Source organism: Candoia aspera, chromosome 14, assembly GCF_035149785.1.
Source record: "Candoia aspera isolate rCanAsp1 chromosome 14, rCanAsp1.hap2, whole genome shotgun sequence".
In the NCBI taxonomy this organism is placed as follows: Eukaryota; Metazoa; Chordata; class Lepidosauria; order Squamata; family Boidae; genus Candoia; species Candoia aspera.
Window position 1 is genome coordinate 8,813,057 of NC_086166.1, and position 27,225 is coordinate 8,840,281.

At 44.1% G+C, this 27,225-nt stretch overlaps 1 protein-coding gene across 2 annotated transcripts in view; it reads left to right on the forward strand.

The window, feature by feature from the left end:
- Window positions 1–307: 307 nt before the first annotated feature.
- The window catches only part of SHISA9 (shisa family member 9), a 165,918-nt gene continuing 139,000 nt past the window's right edge, over window positions 308–27,225 (forward strand). Inside the window, exons 1-3 of one of the 2 annotated variants that reach the window (XM_063314852.1) lie at window positions 308–345; window positions 916–1,365; window positions 13,876–14,003. In XM_063314852.1, the coding sequence (XP_063170922.1) occupies window positions 935–1,365; window positions 13,876–14,003 (559 nt within the window). In that variant the 5' untranslated portion in view covers window positions 308–345; window positions 916–934. Of the gene's footprint in view, window positions 346–826; window positions 1,366–13,875; window positions 14,004–27,225 lie in introns of those variants that run through there. The other variant, XM_063314850.1, reaches the window with a different exon arrangement.

The window sequence follows — 27,225 nt, forward strand, 5'->3', positions numbered from 1 at the left end:
CCCCTCCTCCTTGCAGGGAGGGGGGCGCGTCTCCTAGCAAGAGAGTTTTCCCCGCTGGAGAACTTGGCCGGCGCTCTGGCGGAGCGGGGGGGTGGAGGGGGGCGGTGATGGTGGCGCCGGCGGTGGAGGAGGAGTGGGGACCTTGAATGGAGAATGAAGAGCGAAGGGACTTGACTCTTTTCCTCCTCCCCCCCACCATTCCGCTTTTCCTCTGCAAAAAACATTTCATTCTGTCTCTAGCCTCCCTCCCTTCCCTCCCCACCCCCGTCTCGCGTGGATCCTTTGATCGCCCACCTCCAGTCTCCCCGACGGCTTGAGTCCCCCACCCCAGTTGCCCCCTCCCCCGCACTCTTGCTGATCCTGCTCCTCCCCCTCCTCCCCTCCTTCTTTTGGCCACTCATTCACTCTCTGGGTGTCTCTCCACACTCTACAAGTGCCGCCGCCGCTCGCACTTCCCTCCCCAGCCTCAGAAGCTGTGGGAAGGTGGGAAGAGACGGGGAGGGGGTCTGGCGGGGGGAGAGGAGGAGGAGGAGGAGGGGTACCCCGCCCCCCAACCCCGCATGCTCGGCAGAGGCTGCCCTGCAGGGCTGCGCGGAGCTGTCCGCGGTCCTGAAACCGCGGAGCTGTCCGCTGTGCTGAAATCCTGCCCTCGCCACTAACTGCGGGGAGAAGAGCGGGAGAGCGCCCCAACGGTGTCTGCCCCGGAGAGACCCCCTTTATGTGCAATCCTTGGCGCAGCGCCGGAGCGTCGGGAGGCTTGAATTGCGGCGGCGGCGGCGGCGGCAGGGAAGGCAACCTCAGGTGTCCTGGTGGTGCGCTGCGAAGGATGAAGGGCTTCCTCCGTTTGGTTTTGGGCTACTTGGCAGCAGACCTTCTCCCCACTCTCCTGTGTCGGGCGCAGGAGAAAGTCGGGCAACACCTGGGCAGCATCGTGATGCTGTTCGACTCCGGCGGGAACCACAGCCGAGCTGGTGAGCCGCCACCCGCCGACGCCTCGGAGCCGCCCCCCAGCCCGGAGGCATGCCGGGGCTACTTTGATGTGATGGGCCAGTGGGACGAGGCTTTCAATTGCAGCGTCCGCGGCTACCCTTTCTGCTGTGGCACGTGTGGCTTCCGTTTCTGCTGCCAGGATCAGAAGAGGCGTTTGGACCAGGACATCTGCACCAACTATATCAAGCCCCCCTGGCTGAACGGGCGCAAGATGACCAACCGGCCCATGGACCAATCCCACGACCCCACCCGCGACAAGACCAACCTCATCGTCTACATCATCTGTGGGGTGGTTGCGGTCATGGTGTTAGTGGGCATCTTCACCAAACTGGGGCTGGAGAAAGCACACCGGCCGCAGCGGGAACACATGTCCAGGTAAGCTGAGCCTCTTCCCTCCTCCCTTTCTGGGATCCTCCCCAACCCACACCCCCTCCCATCCCGAGGCCATATGCTGCCTGCTGCAGGCCTGTTGTGCTGTTTTAGCCTTGGAAAAAACTCCCAGCCACGTTGGGGTGGGCATCTTCTGTTCTTGGTGTTGGGGTAGGCACTGCAAGGGGCATGCCCCCTCCTTCAATCTTGGAAACCTTCCATAGAGCCCTGGGAAAGAGGGGGGGGGGAATGCTTTGCAGGGGCATTAAACCTACATCTCTTGTGCAATGGTGGCCAAGGAGCCCCCCAACAGTGGGAAGGACAGGAAAGAAGTACCCATGCACACAGGCACTTGCAGATGTTGGAGAAGCAGCAGCAGCAGCAACAGAAACCATTAAGGATGTTGAGTCAGTGTGGCCAGAACTGCAGAAAGATTTTCCCCATCCCATCTGTTGCCACTCTGATGTGTGGGGCCAAATCCTCTGTGGTGGCAGATCAACATGCACACACAGCAATATGCCCACCGACCCACACACACTCACACGTGTCTGCATGCACACACCCCTTTATCAGCATGCTACTTTGGCTCAGAAAAGTGGGGGCCTTTCCTTCACTTCCCAATCACCTCTCCTTCCAACCTGGAGCTGCATGTGTCCACAAAAAGCAGAGATATACCCTAACATGGAACCCAGCAGATAAACTGAACATGCAGTTCCAGGTGGGTCCAACTACAACTCACATAAACACACCCTGGGAGATATAAACTTGAAAAAGCTTGGTCTCTGCCACAGAGAGAGAAATGCTTAATACATGATAGCAGTGTATTAGCAGCATGTGGATGTTTCTGTGGTGCACAGATTTGTTTCAGAGCTGTATCCAGTGAGCAATGGCTGGTTTAGTTCAGATCTACGCCCCCTTCTCTTTGCCAAACAATGCTGTTGGGTTTCAGCTGTTTGCAACTCCAACTGCCTCAGGGGCTGAGGACTAGGCAGGTGGGACCAGCTCTACTTTGGCCCGTTGCCTCTCCTTGAAATTTTACCCATCACCTCCCCCACCAAATTTCCCTGCTACCCACCATTATGGCAACAGGAGGGAATCAAAGTCAAAATTCATTTGTCAAGTTATTTGGTCTGTCTGATTCATTATGCTAATCCCCAACACATGAAAGCAAAACAGATGGGGAGAGACATTTTGCAGATCAAATAAAAACAATTAAAAGCAAAAAAAAAAAGGTGGGGGGGAGAGAGAAGCTAAGCAAATAGCTTTATTACATGGGTAAGAAACCAAGAACCCAGGTGCTTTGCGGTGCAAGTCCCCACATATCCAACCATTGGGTTGGGTAGTGGAGGTGAGAACTGTAGTCCAAAATCAGGTGACTTTTCCCTGCTCCACCAGATGGATATTGGCATTAGGGAGAAGTTCTCAAGGGGAGCAATGGCATCACAAGGAAATGCTTTTTAATGGGCACAGCTGAGGTGACTGATGGCCGCTCAGACAGCCAGGTCCTTCATCTTCCGTCTAACTCCCTTCTCATTGTCTCTCTCTTTTTCCCCCAACACCCAGGATGGACCAAACACCTGGATCTTGCTGTTTGCTTTGTGACAAACAGCTTCCCCCTGCATCCAGGCACCCAAAATAGTTCTCAGAATGCATCACCCATTCCTTTCACTAGCAATTATTTGCTATTTATAAACTGGCTGATGGGCAATCATTTTTTACTACCAAGAAGAAATCTGTAGGAATCTGTAGGGAACCGAACCTCCTGTGCAGATGGTCTTCTGTAAGTAGGAAGGTTTGCTAATGGTGGGGAGACAGGGAGAGAATACCCTCTTGTCCCATCTGAGGGGTCTAAACCACTAAATTCAGGCCAAGAAAGTTCAAGGATACCTTTCTGTCTTCCGCTTTTTGAGAAGGTTGGAAAAGACTTTGGTCCCTCCTTCCCCTTATCCAGATCTCTATGTGTTTCTGTAGTCTCTATACCAAGACTGGCATAAAGTAACCATAGCATTCTACTGCTGAAAGAAGAAAGAACTGGGACTGATGTATTTACACACGTCCTGCAGAATCTGAGATTCTGTGCAGTTAAACAGGGCCCCAATTTTGATTCCACCCTGTTTCTTTTTTTTGGTCTCTTGTGCTCACTGCTCCCTCCCAGAATGGAGCTTATTTTCTCTCCTATCAAACCCTTTCTTAAAATCCAACTTCTCCGCAAGGACCAAACTGAACAATCTTCAATTTTTCCTCCATCACTGTTAAGGCATTTGCCTGTACCCACAGCTTATTGTTTCCAAAAGCAAACTTTTAGAAAACAATTTCCTTTGAGACAAGTGGACTTGGTTTGTGTGCTTCTGTGCACACTGTAGAATCCTGATTGATGACTAAAGGAATGAATGGAAGCTATGATTGCCCAAACAGGACACCTTAAACCAAAGAAAAGCAATGCCAAGCTTGGTGGAGTCTATTTTGTGTTTACTACAGCCCTGAGATCAGTCAAGTAGAGTACAAGACCGAGAATTGATTCTGAACAGAATATCTGTGAGAACATACTGAAGTCAGGAATTTCTTTGGATGGTCCAAAATTTATTTTGCTCCTAATTTTTTCACACCCAAATCTCTCCTGGTTATTCCAAGCTCACTCCCTTCACACCTGCGTGGAGGGTAGATTCTTTTGATTTTGCTGTTCTCTGTTGGAATCCGAGATTCTTGCTGAGCTACTGTAAGTTGCCAGAGATCTGCCAGCAGATCCTGATCTTTCTTTGACTCATCCCTGCCCTAAAATTCTTTCTTATCTAGGAGACTGGCCAGCTGTAATGGAGACAGCTTCGCCTCTGGCTTCCGGTGTAGTTCCTAAGGGTGCCAGAGGGAACTGGTGAATGGGGGCATCTCTTCAGATTGAAGGGCAGAATAGTGGGGGAGTCTAGGCTGTGCATCCCACTATTCCTTCTCGGCAATGTCCAGTTAAAGAGACCATAGTTTGAGGGACGAGAAAATGATATTGAACAAAGGGGACAAAGCAGTTGTTGGGTTCCTTGTCAAGCGGCCAAGGCAGAACTTATTTAAACCATCTTGCAGTTCCCAGATCTCTCTAACAGCCAGACATCTTTCCATGACAGTTTCCCATGCTTGCAGTGACCACAACAATTCCAAGACTGCATAATTCACATAACCTATTTTACCTGGTTACTGAATAAATCCTTTTTCTGGGTTGGCACTACAGATGTGAAAAACACATAATTAACTAATCATAACTTCACCTAATGGAGTGGGTTCACACACGTTAAGCCTCCTCCTCTCTGTAAATGTGTATGGTGTGTATGTGTGTGCGTGTGTGGGCATGTGTCTGTCTCTCTCCATCATCTATCTAGCCTAATCAAGGTTAACACAAAGCTTTGCATGGAGAAGAATATGTTAAGGCTTTACCTGCCCTGGTTAAGCCATTACGTGAACATAGCTGAAAGATAATCATTTTGGGCTGAAAAAGGGCATTATACAACCCTATCTGCCTTTTTATTTATCAGAGATACTTAACAGCTTTTGCATTGATCCAAACTTAAATGTCTTGGTAGTGTTAAACACATTGTAGCAGAGATGTTGCATGGCATTTATAAAACATTTCCATCAGTTTGCTTATTTGATGCTAGGATAATTTTAAAAAATTATTGCAAATGGTAAGGAATTAGGTGTTTGATCCCCCTTCAGGCCTGCATTTGTCCAAGGTAGCTTTCTAGTCCTCAAGAACTAGAAAGCTAGAACTACTACTATTTCAGAAGGGTGTGAAAACTAGTTCTTTAGGAGAACCTATGGAGAGGGAATGGAAGATTATTTATTCTCTGGACAAGTGGCATCATGGATGGGTGGTTGAGATTACTGGTATTGTTTTCTTCTTGTTTTGTGCTATATTGTCTATTTTCAACTTTAATTACCGTATTGGGGTTTTGTAAGATGCTTTGTTTGGTGTTGTGATTAAGGCACCAGGCTAGAAACCAGGAGACTGTGAGTTCTAGTACCGCCTTGGGCACAAAGCCAGCTGGGTGACCTTGGGCCAGTCACTCTCTCTCAGCCCTAGGAAGAAGGCAGTGGCAAACCACTTCTGAAAAAGCTTGCCAAGAAAACTGCAGGGACTACTCCAGGCACTCACCAGGAGTCAACATTGACTTGAAGGCATGAAACAAACGAACAAACCCCAAAAGACGCTCACAGTTGACAAATTAGAGTGACATAGAAGCCTGTGCAATCAATCAATCAGAAGGCCATTGGGTCTTGCATTGAGTGCATGCTATTTGAATTCCCTGGCATGCTGCCTGCGTAGCTCTTTAGATGGCTTCACATGACGTATTCAACTAGGTGAGATAAAGTCCTAGCAGATGTATTCACAAGCTAAGCTTGAGAGCAGTGTTCACCATGGGTTAGCCCCCCCCCCACCCCTGGTTTTGTAGAATGTATGAAGCCAACCCATTTGTGATCCAACATATTGAAGTCAGAAAATGAGTTAATGTAACAATCTGGTTAAATGCATCCTTTGAATGAAAGCCACGGTTCCAGAAAAGAAATCTGAATTTTATAAGGGTGTGATGGAATTGGGAACTGGGGAGAGGAAGAAGCAGACCATAACTCAGTACCTGGACATAGAAGATGTCCTGCATTTAACCACACTTTATAGATTTCTGAAAATCTTCTGGTGATAAATAATAGCAAGATGCCCACCTGTTATTTATTGCATTAAAGGTAAGTGAGGGAATTACCCTCTTTCAGTTCTGAAGACACAAAAGAAATCTTATGCTTCTGGCTAGGCTAATTCTCTTGTCCTGCCATGCACCTTCCCTTTGATTCTTCTTTGGCTCTTTTATGTTTTGAGACTTGAAGGTTGGAGAAAGGAAAGCGGGATTTTCTTGTCTGTCTCCCAGGCCTTCTTGAGAGTGAAAAATTTGGGCAAAGCTAGAATGATGGAAAGACAAGCAGCAGCCCAAAAGAGAAGACACAGAAACTAAGGAAAAGTTTGAGCAAAGCATACAATAGAACGGATCTGAAAACAGTAGAGCACAGGCTTCCAGTCTGTAGAATAATTAAATTTGGATAATAAACAAATACATAAAATAAATTGTAGGCGAGTAAGAGAAAATATAGGCAAGAAATTCGAAGGGGATGGGGGAAAAGGTTAGGATGATAATTACTTGTGAGAGAGAAGGCCGAAAGGCATAATTTATGCTCTGTATTGAAAATTTTATATATATATGAAAATATAGGCAAGATAAAATAAGATAGATGGAAAATAGAGAAGGTAAAATAGAAAATAGGGATTAGAGAACAAAACATTCAAATGTTTTAGCTACAAGAAAGGAGAAGCAGGTGTGTCTCTCTGCTAATCCCAGTCCTAAACCAGAATACAACAGAGAGATAGAAAGGCATCTTAATCTCTTAACTTTGGGCTGAATTCATGTGACCAATAAAACATAAACTAGCCAACTGTTTTTTAGCCAGCATCTTGTGCAAACTCAAACTAGGTAGTTAGCTTATGGTTGAGTGCCTATACAAACACTGGCAATTGATAGAGCCAAGGTTTAGCTGATCACAGCCAAGTGTGCATAAACACAGCATAGATAGAGTCCTTTTTGGAAAAGGGTAACCACATCCATCTAAGAAATCAAAGGTGTAATTCCCCACAGGTGAAACTCTACTTGTGGGTAAAGACCTTTAGTAGTCTGAAGCCGTGCTGTGGGCAGGGCTCTGAGAATTCAGTTTTCAAAGCCTTCTCTTGAAAACAGCTGCTTGCTGGAAGAAGGTTTTGTTTATTCCAGAGACTGCTGGATGCTGTGTGTGAACTCTCAGGCTTTGTTTGGATTGTGCTTTTGTTAAAGGCTGCAACCACAACTGACCTTGGGTAAGCCTCCTGTATCTCTCTTGCCTGTTGTGATTCTTTGTACTGTTTCTAAGCAGCCAGCTGGCACGAAGGGTTGGGGTGCATCTGCTCATGCCATAATACATGGAGATGTATTCTGGGGTGTTTTTTAATGTGCTGAAATGCTTCTTTCTCTTTGGTGAGGGAGGCATTTCTGTTAGTGGTCATGCATGCTGCGGAGCCCCCTTGTTCTCTTATTCCTGATGCTGCCTTCCTGGAATTTGAATGAAGAGGGACCCGGGGTTGCACACTGCCTTGGGCAGTCCTTCTCTGCCTATCTCAATACACTGCCATTAACCAGGTCAGATAAAGCCCTAGTAGATACATTTGTGCCACATGCTTAGCTTGGCTAATGATAAGCTCGGTTCCTTTTTTGTGTTTTAACAAGTTGTACATATTTGGTGGGTTCATGTTTTGGATAAGCTAAAAAGGATAATTCACTAACCTGTCTAAGCATGTGTGAATGCAATTTTTGCCTATCTCAAGGGAGTTTCAGGCACTCAAGGCAAGAAGAACCTAGTTAAATGCATTATGTTAGGTTTCTCTACCTGAATGTTCTTGAATTTCAGATTTCTCAACAATGTCAAGGCTAGTTGGGGTAGATATGAGCAGATGTCCCAACTGGGATGCCTGGGCTAAGTCTTAACATGGTTTGCTAACTGGTGACTTGGGCTGGTTTATAATTTGAGGTTTATAGTATAGGGTGTGAACCCAGTTAATACTTAATTGTGTCATAAACAGAGCTCTTGAATGTCTACACATTTGGGGTTTCCTGCAGAGACTGTTGATTGAGGTTACTTCAAAGGGTCTGGAAGAAGCCATAATTGCTTGCAATATTGTTCCATTTGTTTATTATGCCTTTGATTAGTTAGCCAAAACTCTATCTTCCATGCATGCATGTGAGGGAAGATCTCAGCTGTCTTCTAGATGAGTGGCATGTTCAAGGGTTTGCAGAAGAATAAAAACATGTATCAAATGTAAGAGAGCTAGGTTGAAAGTTGAGATATTTAGACAGATGTAAATGAAAAAAGAGAGGGAAGGGAACAATGTATTTGTGAAATAGGATGTTGATGATGGGGTGAAAGGTTGTGAAGGTGAGCACTCCAAGCTGCAACAGAGTGTCACAGCTTTGTCAGGGATGACCCCATTGAGCTGCCTTGTAGGGTCCTTGTGAGGCTAACTAAGCTAGTATGTAATTTGTTTGTGGCTTAGCAGGTTGGGCAAAAGCAGCCCATAATAAAGTTTATTTCTGTAGGTACAACATACTCTGTGAACACAGCAACTGGTGTAGGGTTTAGCATACAGAGTAAACCAGGCCAGTAGGTGAGGACTCTGAAGCAAGGGAGGGAGCATCAAGCCACCAGTAGACCTCGCCATGATTTGCAACAGTTCAGCAAAAATGTCTTACTCCTAGAGGCCTAATGATGGAAAGAATCCAACTTTAAAAAAAGAAAAGAAAAGAAAAGCTGTGAGCTGGATTGTTGGAGGGAAAAACTCAGGATTTTTGTATGTTTGTAAGCTTTCTTTGGCTACATTCTGTACCTCAAGATAAGCACTCTGAAGGATTTGAGTCCCAGCTGAAAAGTTGGGCTGATACATCACCCTAACAGAATATATATGTAGCTCAGTATTATACAGTATATTGTTGGGTTCTGGTGTTCTCTGGACTGGCTTTCCTTCTTGCAGATGTTTCATTACCAACCCTGGTAATGAAACACCTGCAAGAACGTCTGCAAGAACAAAAACTGAGTTCAGAGACCAACAAGAACCCAGCATCATACCAACCAAAATATGGTTTGCTTCCTTGTGGCTGAGCTTGTGGCCTGAACTCAGCCTGTTGTGGTTATTCATTAAACCATGGCTGAACCAACCATCTTGACTTAGAATGTGAACCTAGCCTAGATTTTACAAGCCTGATGATTGACCATTTCTGCTTTAAAGCATGATTAAGACATATCCTCGGGAAAAATGTGATACACTTGAAATACTGTGCTGATGGAAGAATTTGGTGTTACTCATTAGCCATGTGGGAATAGCTCCACCAACATGGGAGATCTGCCAACTGAGGATTCAGAAGGCTTTCCCATCCAAAAAGGCAGAGAAAACTGGAGGAGTTCAGTTATAATTCATGCAATGAACACTGCCTGCTTTTTCTGACATCTATTTAGCTCAGCTTCTCGTTCTGCATAGCTGCTCATTTCCCTATGATTTGGGAGGGGAAATTCCCAATCCTAGGAATCTCAGGTTGCATTCATATTGATTGAGCTCATGGCTTGTCCAGCAGGTAGATCTTGCAAGAAATGGAAGTCAACAGGAGAGAGACACCTGGTTCCTATTTGCTTCTTAAGACCCTTCTGATAACAAATGCATACTGGACAGGTTGCATCTAAAACAACAATTAAATGTAGAATGCCAAGGGTGCGTTTGTTAGTGTAAGCCCTGCCTGTTCCAATTTAATCTCACAGTCATAGGGACTAACATGTTTTTAAAACAGTCTGTCCAGAGTCAATCTGTTATGGGGAAGAAAATGGGGCGAGGTATTTTGATGGCTGTTGCCTGCCCCCTCTTATGAACATTGGCGAGCTGATGCATTCACTTTGCGCTCCAGGCTATTTAGTGCTTTCGTCCAAACTCTTCACGCATCTTATTAATGGGGGCAGGAGCCTGCATTTGAAAGAAGATTACTCTGGATGGGTTAGGTTGAGGTAGATGATCTGGTACCTTCCCCACGTTTTGGATGGTGCTGCTCAGAAAAATTCCCTTGCTTTTTCTCCCATCAAGTCTTCTTTGTGATCTAACCAAAGAGAGTTTGCTTTGGAAAATTCTTTCAACGGGAAAGAGAATTTGGGGGAAAATCTGGGTGGGGTATGAGTTCTTGTGCTTATTTCAGGACAAGACAGCCAGGGGTGTGTGTATATGTGAGTGTGCCCTGTCTCTCATTGTATAACTGTTGCTGCAGCACACTGCAGCTTTCTTGGCATCTATTAAATCCCAAGGAAAGCCATCATGAGGGATCTTTTCCAAACTGGTAAATGTAGAAGGGTATGGAGGCTTCAGAGGCAGGAAAAGATGCATCACAGACAACACCTCTTCAACAATAAAGTTAGCTTAGAAATGGCAACCAGGAGGAATGGGAAATTCTCAACCAATAAAAGCCAATACAATAGAACCCTCTTTTGTAAGGGAGGTAAACGGCCGAGAAATTTCAAGGCTGGGTCGGTTTTAAACATCCAATTCCCATCATGCTTAGCCGACCCAACCATAGTAAAGGACTCTGGGAGTTGTGGTCCAAAATCCTTGGAAGTCTTGCTTTGCCTGTCTCTCAGCTGGATGTGCTTGATGTCCCCAGCCCAGCTTTTAAGTATGTACAGAATCAAAGGAAGCTTTGCAGACTTTCCCTGTCCTAAAGGGCATCCTTTATTTATTTCACTCCTGTTTGAAAATAAGATTTTGCTATTTCTTGCCCTTCACATTCTCCTACTAAACATGTTGTCTCCAGCATTTTAACATATTTATAACTAGCTTTGTCAACCTCTGTTTTTTTCCTGTGTCCAAAAAGTCTGCTGTAATTGACGGCTTCTTTGTAGGCAGGTGTATGTGGTTTTTCTTTTTCATGATTTAGGCTCTGCCCAGAACTGCAGATTGCAGTATAATAATATTTCCCTCTTAGGAACTTAGTTATTCAGCTTTCTGAATCTGGAGCCAGTTCTGTGATTTTTCTCTATTATGTAGACCAGTGCTACGGTTATCTTGATATGTTGCTGCTGCTTCGACTCTTTCAAATCCTAAACTTATTCTAGTTATTTCCCCCAGGATTTCCCTTCTTTTTCTTCTTGGATCAGGCAAGCTTGTCCTTTTCCCATTTTATTTAAGGAATCTGAATATCCAGAACCTATTCAACCTGAAAGTATCCTTGATACTCAGCTATTCATGACAGTGGGCAAGTATTATGTTCTTAATTTAATTTAATTTATTAATTTAATTTAATTGATTTAGATACCACGCACTCCAGCTGACTTGGCCACAGTCAAGAATGGCCAAATATCAAGTATAATATGCTAGACAAGAAAAAGATGGAGTTCAAGGCTGCTCTTGACAGTAAAATCTGGTGTTGACTTTCCTTTTTCCCTTGTCAGCCCTACAAGGTAGACCAGACTATGAATCCAATGACGTATAGGTCAGGATTACTTTTATTGGAACTGCCCTAGGAGCAGAATCTTGCGAGTCTGAAGATGTTTCCCCCTCCCTCCCTCCCTCCCTTTCTCTTCCTGTGAACTGGGAAGGGCTTGTCTGAGATGTTTTTTCAAATTAGTTTCTTGGCTTAGGCTCAAGACCCACTTACTGTTTCCTTGGTAGCAGATCTTCCTCCTGTCCTTCAAGGCCAGTTCCTCTGCCTTCTACACCCCTCTTCCACCACATTTTCTGTCTGAAATACTGGGCAGATTTTATGCAAACTGCTACAGAGGCAAGGGCATGACCACTCTAAACTCTACTTTGATTGAACGGGCTGGTTTTTCCCCAGAGTCAGATGAGGGAAACTGGCTGTTTTTCAGAATGTGGTGGATGTGGAGGATCACTAAGGCTTCCAGCCATGGAACAGAAGAAGTGAATGATAAGCCAGGGAGTACACTTGACCACAGGGCTAGTATAAAGGGGTCAAAAGACCCAGCAATAAATCAATTAGCTTAATTTTAACTTCCCTTTCTTTTAGCATGCTAGGTGACCTTGGATACTTGTCACATGGAAGGATGGAATAAGAATGGCCATTTTGAGGCCGGTCCTTGGAGAATGTGCGTACCTTTATATGTTGCTGCCTCTTAAAAAATTAAGGTGTACACAGTGTTCTTACTGGAAATATTTTATTATAGCCTTTGGACCAGAAGGATTCTTAGGGCAGTTTGAGTTATACATATATGTAAAAAAGTAGGAAAGGCAGTAAAATAGAATCACACCATGCATCGTTAATAGGAACACTAGAAAAACATTTTCCCCAGTCTTTACATGGGATGGACTACAAGTCCCATTGGGTTTGGGCTGGTGGGAGTTGGAGTCCAGTGCAACTTGTTGTGTCAGGTTGGACAACGGGCTACGCAGAATGTGTACTTCTTACACTATTAGTCAGGGGGTTGCTGAGAACTCAGAAGCACCCATGAGAGCGGAGCCTTATGGTTTATGGGGTCTTCCTTGTCCCTTTGTACAATCACAGCTTTGTGAGTGTTTGGATGCTAGCAGACAGTTGGTCTGTTTTACCCTGAGATTTAATTTAGTGGGATTTTGCCTTATGTCTCTGAAAGTTTTTTATTACAAGGGTATAGCTCTACATGCATTTTCCTCTAAAAATCAACATCAAACTGCCATTTTTCATGTTCCAGTGAGGTATTGCGTTTATTTCATTTCAGCCCCTTTGGACTCTTGGCGCACAGCCATTGGGACAGGACAGGAACTAGCAATGTGGGAGAAGGACTGCCATTTTAATATTTATTTATTTGTCAATTTTTTAAAATCACTGCCCATCTCCCCCTGAGGAGGGACTCTGGGTGGTAATATCCCATGATGCACCTGCTGAAGTTTTTTTGAGGGGCATTGTGGGAAGTTGACAGGGATATCCTCCTCTGCCTGATGCTGATTACAGCCTCACTACTGGTAGCTGTGCTCTTGGCCCTCCCAGTTCATGCATAATTTTCTTCTTATTTTTCCATTCCTGAAGATAAGTGAACATGCCCAGTTCTCCTTGGAGTGTTTTTTAATGGAAAGTTGCTATATTTGGGGGTATATCTTTCAGAAAAACCTGAGGAACCCATATCCTTTCAGAGCTGCCTATTTCTCTCCTCTTCCCTCAACAGCATCTAGGCTAGGGCCAGGCAGAGAGAAACCTGCCTTTTTTCCATTCCTACTTCTCTTTCAATCTGATGCCACAAGATTTGCTTTTGATAGCTCTTTTAAAGGAGAAAAGAACTCTTGATTATTTTTCAAGAGTGGGATGCAGTGTTTGCTCACTTCTTCAATTACAAGATTGCTGAGGATTGTTGTCTCCATGAAGGATCTCCTTCATGGTACAGTCTTTTTTGCGATGGTTTGATGTTTCTCTGGTTTACCGCACGTCTTTTCATTCCCAAAGGAAAATGTCAGGAGAGAAAATTTCCTGTTGTGTTTTGATTTACAACCGGTCCTCGCCCTTATGACTGTCACAGCATCACCACAGTTATGTGATCATGGTTTGGTCACTTGGCAACTGGTTCACATTTATGACCATTGCAGTGTCCTGTGGTCATGTGATTGCCTTTTTTGACCTTCCTGGCAGGCTTCTGGCAAGCAAAATCAATGGGGAACCGTGTGATTTGCTTAATGACCATGTGGTCCGCTTAACAACTGCAGTGATTTGCTTAATGACCACCGCAAAAGTTGTAAAATCAGGTCAGATTCGCCATGTCCACTTCGCTTAGCAACCAAAATTCCAGTCCCGATTATGGTCATTAAGTGAGGACGACCTGTATTTCACAATCCACAAATTGGGGAAAGAGCTTAGGATGGCCCTCTCTGCCCAGATTTAGTCTGTGTATGTTCCTGATATAGAATAGGTTTGTGAAGTGTGTGAACTTAATTCTCTTTTCACAACTCAGAGCTCTTGCCGATGTGATGCGACCAGAAGCTCCCTGCACGACAGATCATATGGAAACAGATCTCAATATTGTGGTTCACATGCAGCATTACGAGAACATGGAAACAAGACCACCTGCTAATAACTTACGTAAGTGTTATTGTTTTGGTGTTTTGCTTGGTGACACTGGAGTTTCTTAGGCCTGGGAGAGCCAGACTTTGCCTTGCCTTCCTGAATCCAGCAGTAAGAATTGGCCCACGTTCTCACCTTCAGTTTTATTGCTGGTGGTTTCACACTAGCATCTTTTGGCTAAATATGTAAAAAGGTAGTTGAGTGGTTTTTCAAGTATTTCAACCACAGCTGATTTCTAGACCAGGAAGGGGGAAAACTGTTAGGTACCCCAATCCAACGCATGTTTCCTTGGGTGTTCAGGTCTATAGATCTCAGTGGGACTGAATTTTCAGTGTGCTGGACTTGCTGTAAAGAATGCTAAGCTGTTTTCCTCAAAACAGTTCAAGAATTTTCTGGGAGTCCAAATACTCGAATGAGCTCTTGGTGACAGCGATAAACTTGATAACTCGTTGTAGATCTGTAATGTATCAGTGGTGTATCAATTATGTATTGTATTTCAATCAAGGTTTTTGGTGTCACGGCATGTATATATATCCCTGATTCGTTTATATGCAGGCATATTAATGAATTATTTTGGAAAAGGTTTCCAACAAGGGAGAACAGAGGGTGGTGGCATTTAGAAAAACATTCAAGCTTTGGTAGAACTGTGGTCTTCATCACTGGCAATATTGCTAAACCCAGACCAAAATCTGCTGGGAGATAATGGTAAATATGTAGGTTAAAGCTACTGCTCTGAGTGAAATCTCAAAGCTTGATTATGCTCAACAGTTAGCCATGAGACTTAAGTCAGTAAAGATAACGAAAAGAAATTAATGAAGCAGGAAGTTTTGATACTCTGGATCTTTTCTCTAAAAATCTGTGGCTAACAGGGTTCCTCCACTGACTCTGAAAATGCAACTCAGCAGAGCAAGAAGTTACTGCTGCCTTTACATTTTCAGTGCAGGTTTCAAAATTGGAAACTCTGCATTGATCTTATTACGGCAAATGGCAAAAAGCTTCTTTGAGCAGTTATTCACTGCTCCCTGATGACCCCCCGTAAAGGAGTTTTTAGTAGGCATTGTTTCTCTATCGTCTTTTGATTCCTACTGCCTCATTGTCTGGAGAAGTTTTCAAATGAAGTTGTGTTCCTCCAGAACATTTCATGAAGAATGTTGCCAGTCTTTGAAAAGTGGCGTGTTTTAAGACAGTCACTTTTCATAGTTTGATGCTTGTAATTGTGTTCTGGCTGTTGCTGTTGGAGGTGTTGAAGAAAATTGGGTGACATGAATGGATCCAATATGTGTGAATTAGATTAGTCTAACTTGAGCTTTAGAAGCCTAAAATAACCGTGTGTTGATTAAAATATGAATGACAGGAAATACACATTTAAGCTGTGAGAACCAATACTGGACGAATGTTATTGCTGATATTGGTTGAAAAGGTGCGTAGAGACTGTTTGTGGAATATGTTCACCATGCTTATTGAATTAACCCATTTTGGGGGGGTCACACAGTATACTGAATCATCCACTAACCAAGCACACTGGTTCGGCATTTCAGGCTTAACCCCAAAGAAAAGTCACTACACTGAAAACTAACCAAGGCTATCATATAGGGTAAATCCATTTGCTAGGTCTGGATCCTGACCTGATTTAGCATGTTGTTGGAATGCTGCAGTTTCATAAAAGCAAGATGGCTGTGACATTGCTACAATTTGCATGTGGAGGAACATCAACCTGTTGCCCTCTGCTCTAAATTCGTCATCTACGACCCCGCTGAATTATCCTTTAGTCCTAATCTGCAAATTGCTTCAGACACACTTACACAGCTAGTGTTTTCTCCTGGGCCTTACTGAGCAGAATATTGTGTTGCTTACATTCTTTTTCTATACTGCTACGTTGGATGGCATTGATTCTCTCCTTCCCACTTCTCTGTCCACATTCATTTCCTCCATAACTCATATATTTAGTTGGGTTTGTCTTCATTTTAATTAAGATGGTTCCCTAATTGTTTCGCCTGTACTCCCAAATTCCATGGTAATTTTTCTATTTTTTATATTGTCAAGGAAGCCATACTGTTTCTTTGGAAGTTTATATTATTTTCAAATAACTCAATACTTTAATGGCAGGATTAATCTGCTTTGTCTAATGGATACATTCAGATGGAACTAAGGTGCCTGGAGTTGTAATGTTCTCTTCTGTATGTTCTTGCATTTAACAAAACACAGTCTTCCAGAGAGATGGATTTTTTTCCCATCTTTGCATTCCTTTTAAATCCCATATTTTGACATGTTTTCAGAGATTGGGACATCATCCTTCTTCTGAAGAACAGCAAAGGCCAGAAAAGTTTTGATCCAAATATCAGTAAAGACAGCAGATGGGGTACATCACACCTGGAGTTTGTAGACGTCAAATTTCTTTAAAAAAAAAAAAATCCATAGAAGACATCAACAAGGCAGATCTGAAGTGCAACTTTGAATATGCACAGAGACAGGAAACCAAAACAGAGAAAGTTCACCAAAATATTCACATGATTTGTGGCTTAACATGTGGAATTTGAAGGCTCTGGAGTGTTTACCTTAAAGCAGGTCCTGAGAACCTTCTAAATGTTCAGGTGTCTGCATATGTGTGCATAGCACAGAACCAAAGAGTACAGGAAAGTGCAATATGGTCATTTGCCCAGTTTTGCACTATTGAGTCATTCCAGATAAACCCCTTACATGAATAAATGATAAATCCCATTCACATGAATGTATAAGCATTTGTATGGCCTAGGGTATGTCTTCTCCAATCCAGCCTGCATTTCCCCCCAACAATCCTTAATTTGATGACAAGAGAATTGGCTTCTGAAATTTCTTTTGATGGAAAAAGGTGGAGTGACATTCTTGGTGAGTAAAATATTGGGTTCTTTCACTTCACAGTCACAAAACAGGTGTGGGGTGTTTGTGAGTGTCCTTTCTTTCACTGTACTGTCCTCTTTCCTGTGGTCTTCCTCTCCTTGTCACCCCATCCTTCTCTCCAAAGTTTTCTTCTCCTTTGAAGGGAACAGCAAAATCCCGTTCTCTCTCCTCTAGTTGAATAAGACATAACACCCTAAAGTGCAGGAGAATATGTCTGCCTGGTATTTCAACAGGGCCTGATTTCAAAGAGTTACATGGATTTTGATGGGCATCATGTTTAAGGATGTGCCTTAAGAGATATCTGCCAAAGTAGTTCTGGTGACTCTTCATGGATGCAAAATGCCCAAGGTATGGACCAAGGGGCTGTGGGCCACTTAAACACAGAAGTGTTCTCCCTGGGTCTGAAAATGAAAGGGGATTCAGATTTGCTTTCTCTGTTGCCCTTTCCTCTTTAAATGCCAGTGATGATGGGTCTAGCAAAGGGCAGCAAGATAGTCCATGAACATCTTTATCCAGACAGATGGCATTTTTATGGCACTGACCTTTCTTTTTTGCTTCTTCCTTAATTGTCTTTTTTAAAAGAGAGAAAGATGCTGCTGAAGTTCTCCCTAGCTATGCACGGGAGGAGAGGAGGGAAAAAAGATCTTTAGGGATGTGTTTTGTTTGAATCCAATCACACTGATGACTTAGTTTCAGCTGGCTTTCCCTCCCACCCCACTTCAGCTACGCCTCACAGTATTAGCTTATTCAGTGGCAACTCTGCCAGTTTGTAGCTAAGAACTTGAGGGGACATTTTCCTCCAAATGCCTTTTCTTTTTGTGTGATGACTTTTGGTTAAAAGAGTGGAAATGGGAACGGATCTTTTTAAGAGCCAGGTACCATTTTTCAGCTGAAGGGGCAGGTGCAGAACTTCAGATAATAACTGAGTCAGGGTTTCCCAACCGTGGCAACTTCCAGATTTACGGACTTCAATTTCCAGACCATGGTCATTGCTGAGGGCCCTGGGAGTTGAACTCCATGCATCTAGAGCTTGTCAAGGTTGAAGTCAACAAATCAGTCAATGCCAGCCCAACTTTTAATACCACTCCCAATTTCTCCTCTGAGAATTACTCATTCAGAGGGGTATTGCATAAGTGGGAAAGGTGTGGGCTACGCCTCTGCCCTAGTCACTGAAAATACACGGTCCTGTGAACTGGGGAGACCCAGGTTCAAGTCCATCTTCAGCCACAGAGCTCCCTGGATGACTTTGGGATAGTCAATGTCTCTCAGGCTGAGAGCTAGTGTGGAGTAGTGGTGAAGGTGCCAAACTAGGACTGGGAGACCCTGGTTCAAGTTGGCCCTCAGCCACTGAAGCTTCCTGGCGGACGTTGGACAGTCTTAGCCCACCCTATCGCTCAGAGCTGCTGTCGGAGAATATGGGAGGATTATTATGTATGTTGCCTGGAGTTCCTGACTGAAAGGCCAGATAGAAGCCTAACCAATGAATAAAAATTGTGCTACAGGCATGTAATTGTCCTTGCTCTTGACCCATGTCTCTAGAAGACTATGAACATAGATTCTGGATGGAATATTTTTGCCATTCCTATAGTCTCTCCACTAATTTTTACATCTGTTAAAAACACAAAGTGTTGTTCTTCCCATACCAACCGATCCTTTTCCCCCCTTTTTTGCCTCTCTGCAACTTTTCTGTCAGCCTAAAACAAGCTGATATAGCAATACTCCGTTCTCCCAGATATTCATTTCTGAATGTATCCAGCATTGCTTTATTCTTGCTACAGTAAAGATAAATGTGGCTTGACCATGATTTCTTGTTTCCGTTTTTTATCCCTGCAGCAAGCTGAACCAGAAAGCAAACTGAATAGCTTATCGGTACATTTTAAAAGCATGTTTGACATCAGAGATATTAAAAGAATTAAAATTAATAGGCTTTCTCTTCTCATTTATAAGAGTGGGTTCCAATCTGTGAGCTGCATCTCAGAGTTACACCTTTGTAATTTACTAAACTAAGCTCTTTAAACATCCCCTCCCTCTCCTCTTGAGCAATACTCCAAATTTAGTTTATGCCTAAAGATGTAAGTAAATCAGTAGGGGAACAGCATTAAATAGTAGGAAGCATTTTAGATTCCCCTTCTTCTTAATGAAACATACTTCATCACTCCTACCTCCCAGGTTTTGTGACAAGAAAGAGCTATTAGGATACATGTGTTGACTGATAGCTTTACATTGCTGTTTTAATGACTGGGCATCTCTCTTTTTTCCATGTCCCCAACTGGCGGCTCACCCTTTTTAATCCACTTGGGGACCTTTTTCAATGCACTTTTAGCAAGTGGAAGAACAAGGTTTTAAGCTGCCTGCTTAGCGTTGTTGGAAAATGGACATTGAAGCCAACAGAATTAAAGTGGTGTGCTGTTTCTGTCACCAATTTGCCACCACATGGGGAGGGTTTCTCATTTTATGAGCAAGCTGAGGCGCTGACTGGAAGGACTAGCAGCAAGCTCATGGCAGGGGAGCTGTCCACCAGGATGTGGTGCTGTCAGTGGGCAATGCCCAGGGACCAGTTACCTAGGCAAGGACTTTCTCAATTGTGGCATCCTCATAATGGAACACTCTGCCTTTGAAGGCGTCTGATTAATCTCCAGTAATTCAGCTTCATCAATTCCATAAGATGTTAGTTTTACTGGGACTTTTAATTGCTTTTCATTTGTGTGCTGCTCATTGTGCAAAGCAGGGGGGGGGGGATATAGATCATGGTGCCTCCAAGGTTTCTGTCCCTGGAACTGTTCCAAAAGCTCCTGATGAATAGTTGTGTTCAGGGTGTCAAAAATCAGAAATACATAGGATAAATGCACAGAGGAAAAACTGCATCCAGTGGGGGAAAATGTGTCTGGCTGTCTTTTGTTAAGCAGAGATTCCTTTGAGCCCAGCTTTATTCCTGGTTACTTCAAGGACACAACAATGCCTTTTTCTTGGTGACAGTAACATAACTGACTTGTCATTTCTTTCTTTCAGGAGGTTGAGGTGCTTTCCTCCTCCCTCAGACTAGCTTCAAGTTCTAGGCTTCCCCAATGTATCTCATCCAAGTACCAACCAAGCTTAAATCTGCTTAGCTTCCAACCCTATTCAGATCTGCCAGGTGCTGCCACCAAATGAGATAGATTGAATTTAATATTTAATTTTAAATGGAAAAAAAACCCTGAATTAAATTTAGTTTTCACTCTGGCCTACATTCACTTTCTGGAGATTAGCCCCAAGCATTCTTCTGAAATGCCAGATGTTAACAATGCCTGAAAATGCATTTTTTAAAGGGAAGTGCAATACACCCTGTAACAGTTGACCATGGAGAATGTGGAGTTGCAATTTTTAGAGGCTGGACAACCACCATGGTTTTTCTGCACCGTTGCAGAGGGCTGGACTAAGTGATCCCGGTGGCACCTTCCCACCCCATAACTCTATGACAACCTGCCAAGTTGGAGGAATCTTGTTTTAGATCTTCATCTAGGTGTGGTTTACACAGCAAATCCTGGTGCCTCACCAGATGCTCTCTGAGCCAGGCTAACTGCACCTTCTCTGGCGATGGCCATTTCATTCCCCAATTTTGGGGCAACGATTAGCTAATGTGGGTGGGGAAAGCAAGAGCAATGAGGAAAAAAAAGGTGGACTTGAAATTAAATTTACATGAACAGCTTCCGTAAATACATAAATGCGTACACTGGTTGGATGCCATTCATGGAGGGATGTCTCCACTGAAATTTATGGGAGCGAATGCAGGCAACCACGCTAGCACGTCTAGTTGATCAGGGCTGGACCATTTTGCACCGGATCCAGTCCATCTCTATAGGACTGTGACTTCGTGTGGAAATGCCTCTAAGAGATGGGTATCATGTATCATAACAAGCCAGGGGGATGAAAATAGGGTCAGTTTGAGGCCTTGTCTGCCATGCTGAGAACTCCATTGCACAATCATATAGGGCTCAGGCCGATTCTGAGAGAGAATTCCAGACACTCATTTTGTTCCTTAAATCCCCCTCAAATGCAGAAGCCCAAATGTTGGGCCGAATGCCTTCTGAAGAGTTCCAGAAGAGGTCTGTGGCCCTAGACCATGTCTTGCACTCCTACACTAATTGGTGACTAGCCTACCTTTAGTTTTTGGAGTAACTGGCTCAGTTCATGCAGCGATAACATAAATCATGTTTCCAAGGCCCAGTGACTTGATTTATGGAACAAGCTGAGCAAAACCAAACCGTACGAGGTCTTGTTGTTGTTTATTCGTTTAGTCGCTTCCGACTCTTCGTGACTTCATGGACCAGCCCACGCCAGAGCTTCCTGTCGGTCGTCAACACCCCCAGCTCCCCCAGGGACGAGTCCGTCACCTCTAGAATATCATCCCTCCACCTTGCCCTTGGTCGGCCCCTCTTCCTTTTGCCCTCCACTCTCCCCAGCATCAGCATCTTCTCCAGGGTGTCCTGTCTTCTCATTATGTGGCCAAAGTATTTCAGTTTTGCCTTTATTATCATTCCCTCAAGTGAGCAGTCTGGCTTTATTTCCTGGAGTATGGACTGGTTTGATCTTCTTGCAGTCCAAGGCACTCTCAGAATGTTCCTCCAACACCACAGTTCCAAAGCATCGACCTTCCTTCTCTCAGCCTTCCTTATGGTCCAGCTCTCGCAGCCATATGTTACTACAGGGAACACCATTGCTTTAACTATGCGGACCTTTGTTATCAGTGTGATGTCTCTGCTCTTAACTATTTTATCGAGATTTGTCATTGCTCTTCTCCCAAGGATTAAGCGTCTTCTGTATAAGCTCAGCCAGAAGGAAGAAGCTACAGCAGGTTGTTTTTTTCCTGCTGGACTACGTGTGGCATCTTTCCTATCCAATATATCTGATACTGGCTGAGATGATCAACACTGTTCTCCAATACATCCCAGAGATGCTGGGTGGAGCAAAGTTAATTGTGCCTTGAAAAATTGCCAAGAACAATGAGGTAAATCCATGAATTTTAGCATGTGGGAAGTTTGACAGGCTGCTTCTGTACAAAAGATATGAATCATAGAACTGGAAAGAACCACAAGGATTATCTAAGTCCATTCCTCTGCAATGTGCCGGAAAACCGATTAAGCCACCCATGAAAGGGTTATCTCCCATGTTTTCTTCAAAGCCTCCAGAGATGGAGAACTCAAGAACCTTTATAGGTAGATTGTTCTACTGTTTAGACCTTACTGAGAGAATTAGGGAAATTTTTCCCCTTAGATTTCATTAAATCTTGGTAGCTGCAGCTTGTACCTATTATTTCGGATTCTAGTTTCTGTGGTTGTGGAAAATAGCTCTTTCGCTTATTTTGGAAAGTGTGCTTGGAGAGCTCTTGAAAGCTGAAGAGGCCTGATGGGGTGACAGATATTGGAATGTTCAGTGGAGGAATGTGGGTGGAGAGGAAGGCGCAGTGGCTGTATTGGTGTTGGCAGCAGCCTGGCATTTTCCCATCCCACTGCTTGCATTTTAGACCTTGTGAAATATTTGTATTGGGCCAGCCTACACGTGCCTGAAGGAATGTCTGTTTTAGTCTTGTATTAGTTGGCTTAAGGGTTTCTGTGAAGATTGATATTGCTATACATTATTTATCCAGAATATTTATATCCCACCCTTATGCCTGACAACAGGCTTCCAAAACAGCTGTCATTAAGGAAAAACAGGCACGACCTACTACAAAATGTACTGTGTCCTTTCTACTAAGAGAAATAATGCTGTTCAGGTTGGCTGAAATACAATTCCCTTCAAGCAAGACATCTTGTTCAGTTCTCTTCCTCGCCCTCCACTCCAGACTTCCATTGCTCTTTTCCACCTGTCCTTTCTCCATCAGAGGTGCCCACCTGATCCCCCGTGGCTGTAGGTTGCTCCTCAAAGTCTTTGGCTTGACCCTAGGAACTTCCAAAAGTTGTTTCCAAATGATAACTTGTTAGTCAGATGGCAGGAGCAGAAGTTCATGAATGGAAAATAACAATACGAATTAGAATTTGTGAGGCTTACCGTCTTTGAAAGGACCCATTGTTTTGACAGAAGTAGAGCAAAGGGCCTTTATGAAGCTCCACGTTCCTCAGAAAAGTGCAGACACCACTTTTGTCAAAGGGAAGCAGTCCATAGAGGCAGGCCAGCCCTGTCTCAACATTTTGCAGATATTATGACGCGAAGGCCCCCTCTTTGCAAGACTAAGCACCTCCTCAGGACATCACCACCACAATCTCCATGTGCTTGCTGTTACTCAAATAAAGTCAAATTTGGTTTTAGTCCTGGCCTCACCCACTAATTTTTGGAGAGTGATCCCTCGAATGGTTGTCATCAATGGTCAAAAAAACGATTCTTGGCTCTGAGAAAAATTTTAGTTTCTGTATTCTGTTTTAAGAGGGTGAGGAAATGGGGTATGCCTCCTGGGTGAGTTTTTGTCTTCATAGATATGGAAGGAGCGATGGAAGATGTGGAGACCAACGCCATCTCAATGTAGAAATTGAAGTTAAAGCATCCTGGACATTTGGCTGTGCAATCTTTGCTTGGACCTGTGCAGTAAAGAGAAATCTACCATTTCTGGAGAGGGTTGGTTCCACTATTGAATGGACTTTTAAAAAAAATATTTAAAAAAGAAAAGAATCAGGCACAATTCAGGATTCCCCTCCCAGTCACTGAAACTCCTCCCTCTCGTTTCTCAGCGATCCCATTTTGTATAATCCTGTAGATGCTCCCTGAGTTTGTTATTACAGGATACAATTTCATTCACAAGTAAAGAGTTTGATGGATACGACAGCAAAGGTGAAGAAGAGGGTCGCCCCTAAGATGCTTCTTCTGCTCTGGTGGTTCCAACTGTTGGTCTTTCAAGGTCCCCCACTGACCATAGCACAGGATAAACTTGGGAGTCCAGCAGCAAAGGAAGGGATCATTCCATGATTTGGTTTTGAGGGTGTGATGTGTATCTGCATCTGAGCATCCTGACCCTTGCAGCTCTAGGCTCTATCCATTGGCAAGGGTTGTCAAGTTTTTGGAGTGGGGGAGAGTGAAATATAATGTGTCCCCCCACCACCATTACTGCTTAGATTACTGAGGTCCAACCTGAGGCCAAAAGGCTTGCCTCCAAATTGTATTTAGCTGGGGAGCTCACATTTAAACAATTGGTCCATCTCTCAGACGTCACAGCTGCCTCCTGCCCTGAAATTTCTCCTTTGAGTCAAGGGGATTGGATTAGGTGGTCTCCTCAAGAGCCTTGCAATTTGAGCATCCAATCTTCAGACCTGAAATCCTGCTTCCTGATCAGCTGTGACTAAGGCAGGGAATCTTAAACTTTGTGGTGCTACTTCCCCCTAAAATAATACATGGATTTGTCCACCCCGGCGAATAGAACAATCAGACCTTACTCTGACAGGGCTCCTGGTCTCAGTGTATTGAGCTTGTCTGGGCAGAGCAAAACCACAGCCTAGCAGCAATTGAGGTCTGCGTGTGCAAAGCAGGCTTGGGCAAGCCAAACCGGATTGGTGTCAGAACTCTCTCCAGGGGTTGCTCTGTTCTTTGATGGCCTTTGCGTTTGCAGCAATAGCTTCTGCAACCTGCTCCTGAGAACAATCCAAGATGAGAAGCTGTTGCGTAGACTCCCCTTTCCTCTTTTCCAAGAGTGTTTCTTTCTGGGAGGGCATCATGCTAGGTTCTGGTGATGATCCTCAGCCCTCACTCCAGGTCCTCAAGTGTCCTGGCCTTCTGCTGCAAGACATCCTCCTGGAAGATGTAGAAGAGACTCAAGGGCTTGGCATGCTTGGAGTGGGTGCCCAGTAGTTGCACCAGGACCCAGTGTGATGCCCCCTCCCCCAGAAAGAAACCCAGGAAGATCAGGAGAGGAGACTATGTAGGAACATGGTCCTGGCTGGATTGCTTTGGATTAGGATGGGAGTGGGATGGGACTTTTGGACTTTTGCCTCAAGCACAAAGGCTGTTGAAGGAGATCCTCAGGACCTGGATCCTTTGCACTGCATGCCAACAATTCATTGAAGGCTGCTTATGTCCAAGCAGAGTGGGAGTGAGTACAACCTCCCCCCCACCCCGTAAATTTACTCATGACTCCTCTGGGGTTGGAAGCCCCTCTTCAAGAACCCCTGGGCTAGGCTTTAATACCTGGAGTTTGAAACTCTAGAAAGACACCACAAGCTTCCTTGGAGGATGATTATTTATCTCCTTGATTTCCTTCGTGATTTACTTGGCCTCGTTCATCTCCCCATGTTGCTGATTAATTAGTCCTGCGTTTGTATTTAACCACTTTCTGCAAGCTCTTTAATGCAAAATATAATTAATTTACATTTCATGAAATGTGCATGCTGGACTAGGATGAGCTGGGCCTGCCTTAGAAACTCGCTATTGTTTCTGAGGAACATTACTGTTCATCTGAACAGCAGCGTGTGTATCGCACTGGGTTGTGGGTGTGTGTATGTGACAAGATCTCTGTAGCGTCAGCATATGGGAGCTGAACAGGACATTTGGTTCAATGACTGCACTCAGATACGAAGTCCAGATGACCCGCCCTGCTCTATGCAAATGTGGCCAACATCTGGTGGCCGTATCAGTGCGTTCACTTACAGCTTTTGAACTGACTATCAGCATAATGACAAGACTGATCAGTATGTCAATATAATTCCACATGGGCAAAGTTTAATTCTGTGTTTAACAAACAGAATCACCTTAACGTAATTAATGTCTTGTGTGGGTGTCTGTATAATGCTTCGGTGATTCCTTTTTTCCCTTTTTTTATATTCCGCATTCTATGACTTCTATAGTCTGCCTTCTGTTTTGGATCGTTTGCTTGGAACTTCTATTTCATGCCAAGCAACCTGCGTAGATGTTTCTGTGAAGTCTCCAGGAGTCAAACTTTTGGCTAGGAGCAATGTAAACCATTTTATTCATCCACATTTTTCTTTGGAAGCATCATAAAGGACCACTGTTTTGGTGTTATTAAAAGCTTCTTTTTCTTCCAGAGACAGGGTGCCAGACAAATTTCATACCTATTGTCTTCTGACTCTGGGCATAGTGGTAGGGGAGGGCAGGGGGAAGTAGAAGACTCTCTAGGGAAAAATGTATCCCGTGGATTCTTCTCCTAATATATAGTTTTTCAGTTGTCTTTTAATGCAGACTTTAAGATGACGTTGGCTTCCTAAATGAGAAACCAGGTATGATTCAGAAGCTGGTTAAGTATGGATTAGCATGTCACATTAATGAAGTCACCCATAATTCATGGGTGAACCCAGCCAATTGGAGGTTACAGATAGTCCTTGCTTAACAATCACAATTGGGACCAGAATTTCAGTTGCTAAGCGAAGCAATGACCTGGTTTTACGACCTATTTTGTGGTTGTCATTACGTGTATCACCGCGGGTGTTAACCAAACCATGTGGTCGTTAAGCAAATCACGTCGTTCCCCAGTGATTTTGCTTGCCAGAAGCCGGCTGAGCAAGGTAGAAAATGGTGATTGCATGGCCATGGGATGCTGCAACGGTCATAAACGTGAACCGGTTGCCATGTGCCCAAATTGTGATCATGTGACTGCAGGGATGCTATGACAGTTGTAAGTGTGAGGACCAGTCGTAAGTTGTTTTTTCCAGCACCGCTGTAAGTCTGAACTGTCACTAAACAAACAGTTGTTAAGCGAGGACTACCTGCATTCAGTTAGTTGCAGCTTAGCAGTTGTATGAATCCAGCCAAAGACTGCCCTTTGGAGAATGAGGGGTGAAATGTTGTTTAGGCAACATGTTTATGGACAACATGTGAATGGAAAGCACTGAAAGCTGATGCAAAACATGCATGGATTCTTCAGTGCTCCTTCAGTTGGAACTGAGAAAGATCAGAGTGGATGGCAGGGAGTTAAGAAGAGAAACAAGAAAGGAATGCAATATTGGGAACTCAATCATCCTTAAACTAACTCAGTGTTTTTCAAACTTGGCAATTTTAAGTTGTATGGACTTAAACTCCCAGAATTCCCCAGCCAGCATGCTGGCTGGGGAATTCTGGGAGTTGAAGTCCACACACCATCAAAGTTCCCCAGCATTCTGGCTGGGGAATTCTGGGAGTTGTCCACACATCTTAAAATTGCCAAGTTTGAAAAACACAGATCTAACTCATCCCCAAAATGGGTTGCAATGGGACTGGAGAAAACCCCCTGTCATCTAATGGAATGCTGAACCTGCTCTTTAGAACAAATTCCCCTCCACCCAAGGTTTGGGTGGCCCAGATCCTGTCAGCCTTTCCTAGTGCTATGGAAACCTGGCTTTTCTCATCTGTAGGATACCTGAGCCCATTCTGCTGGGAGAGTGCCCAGCCTCAGCTACTTGTGTGGTTGTGATTG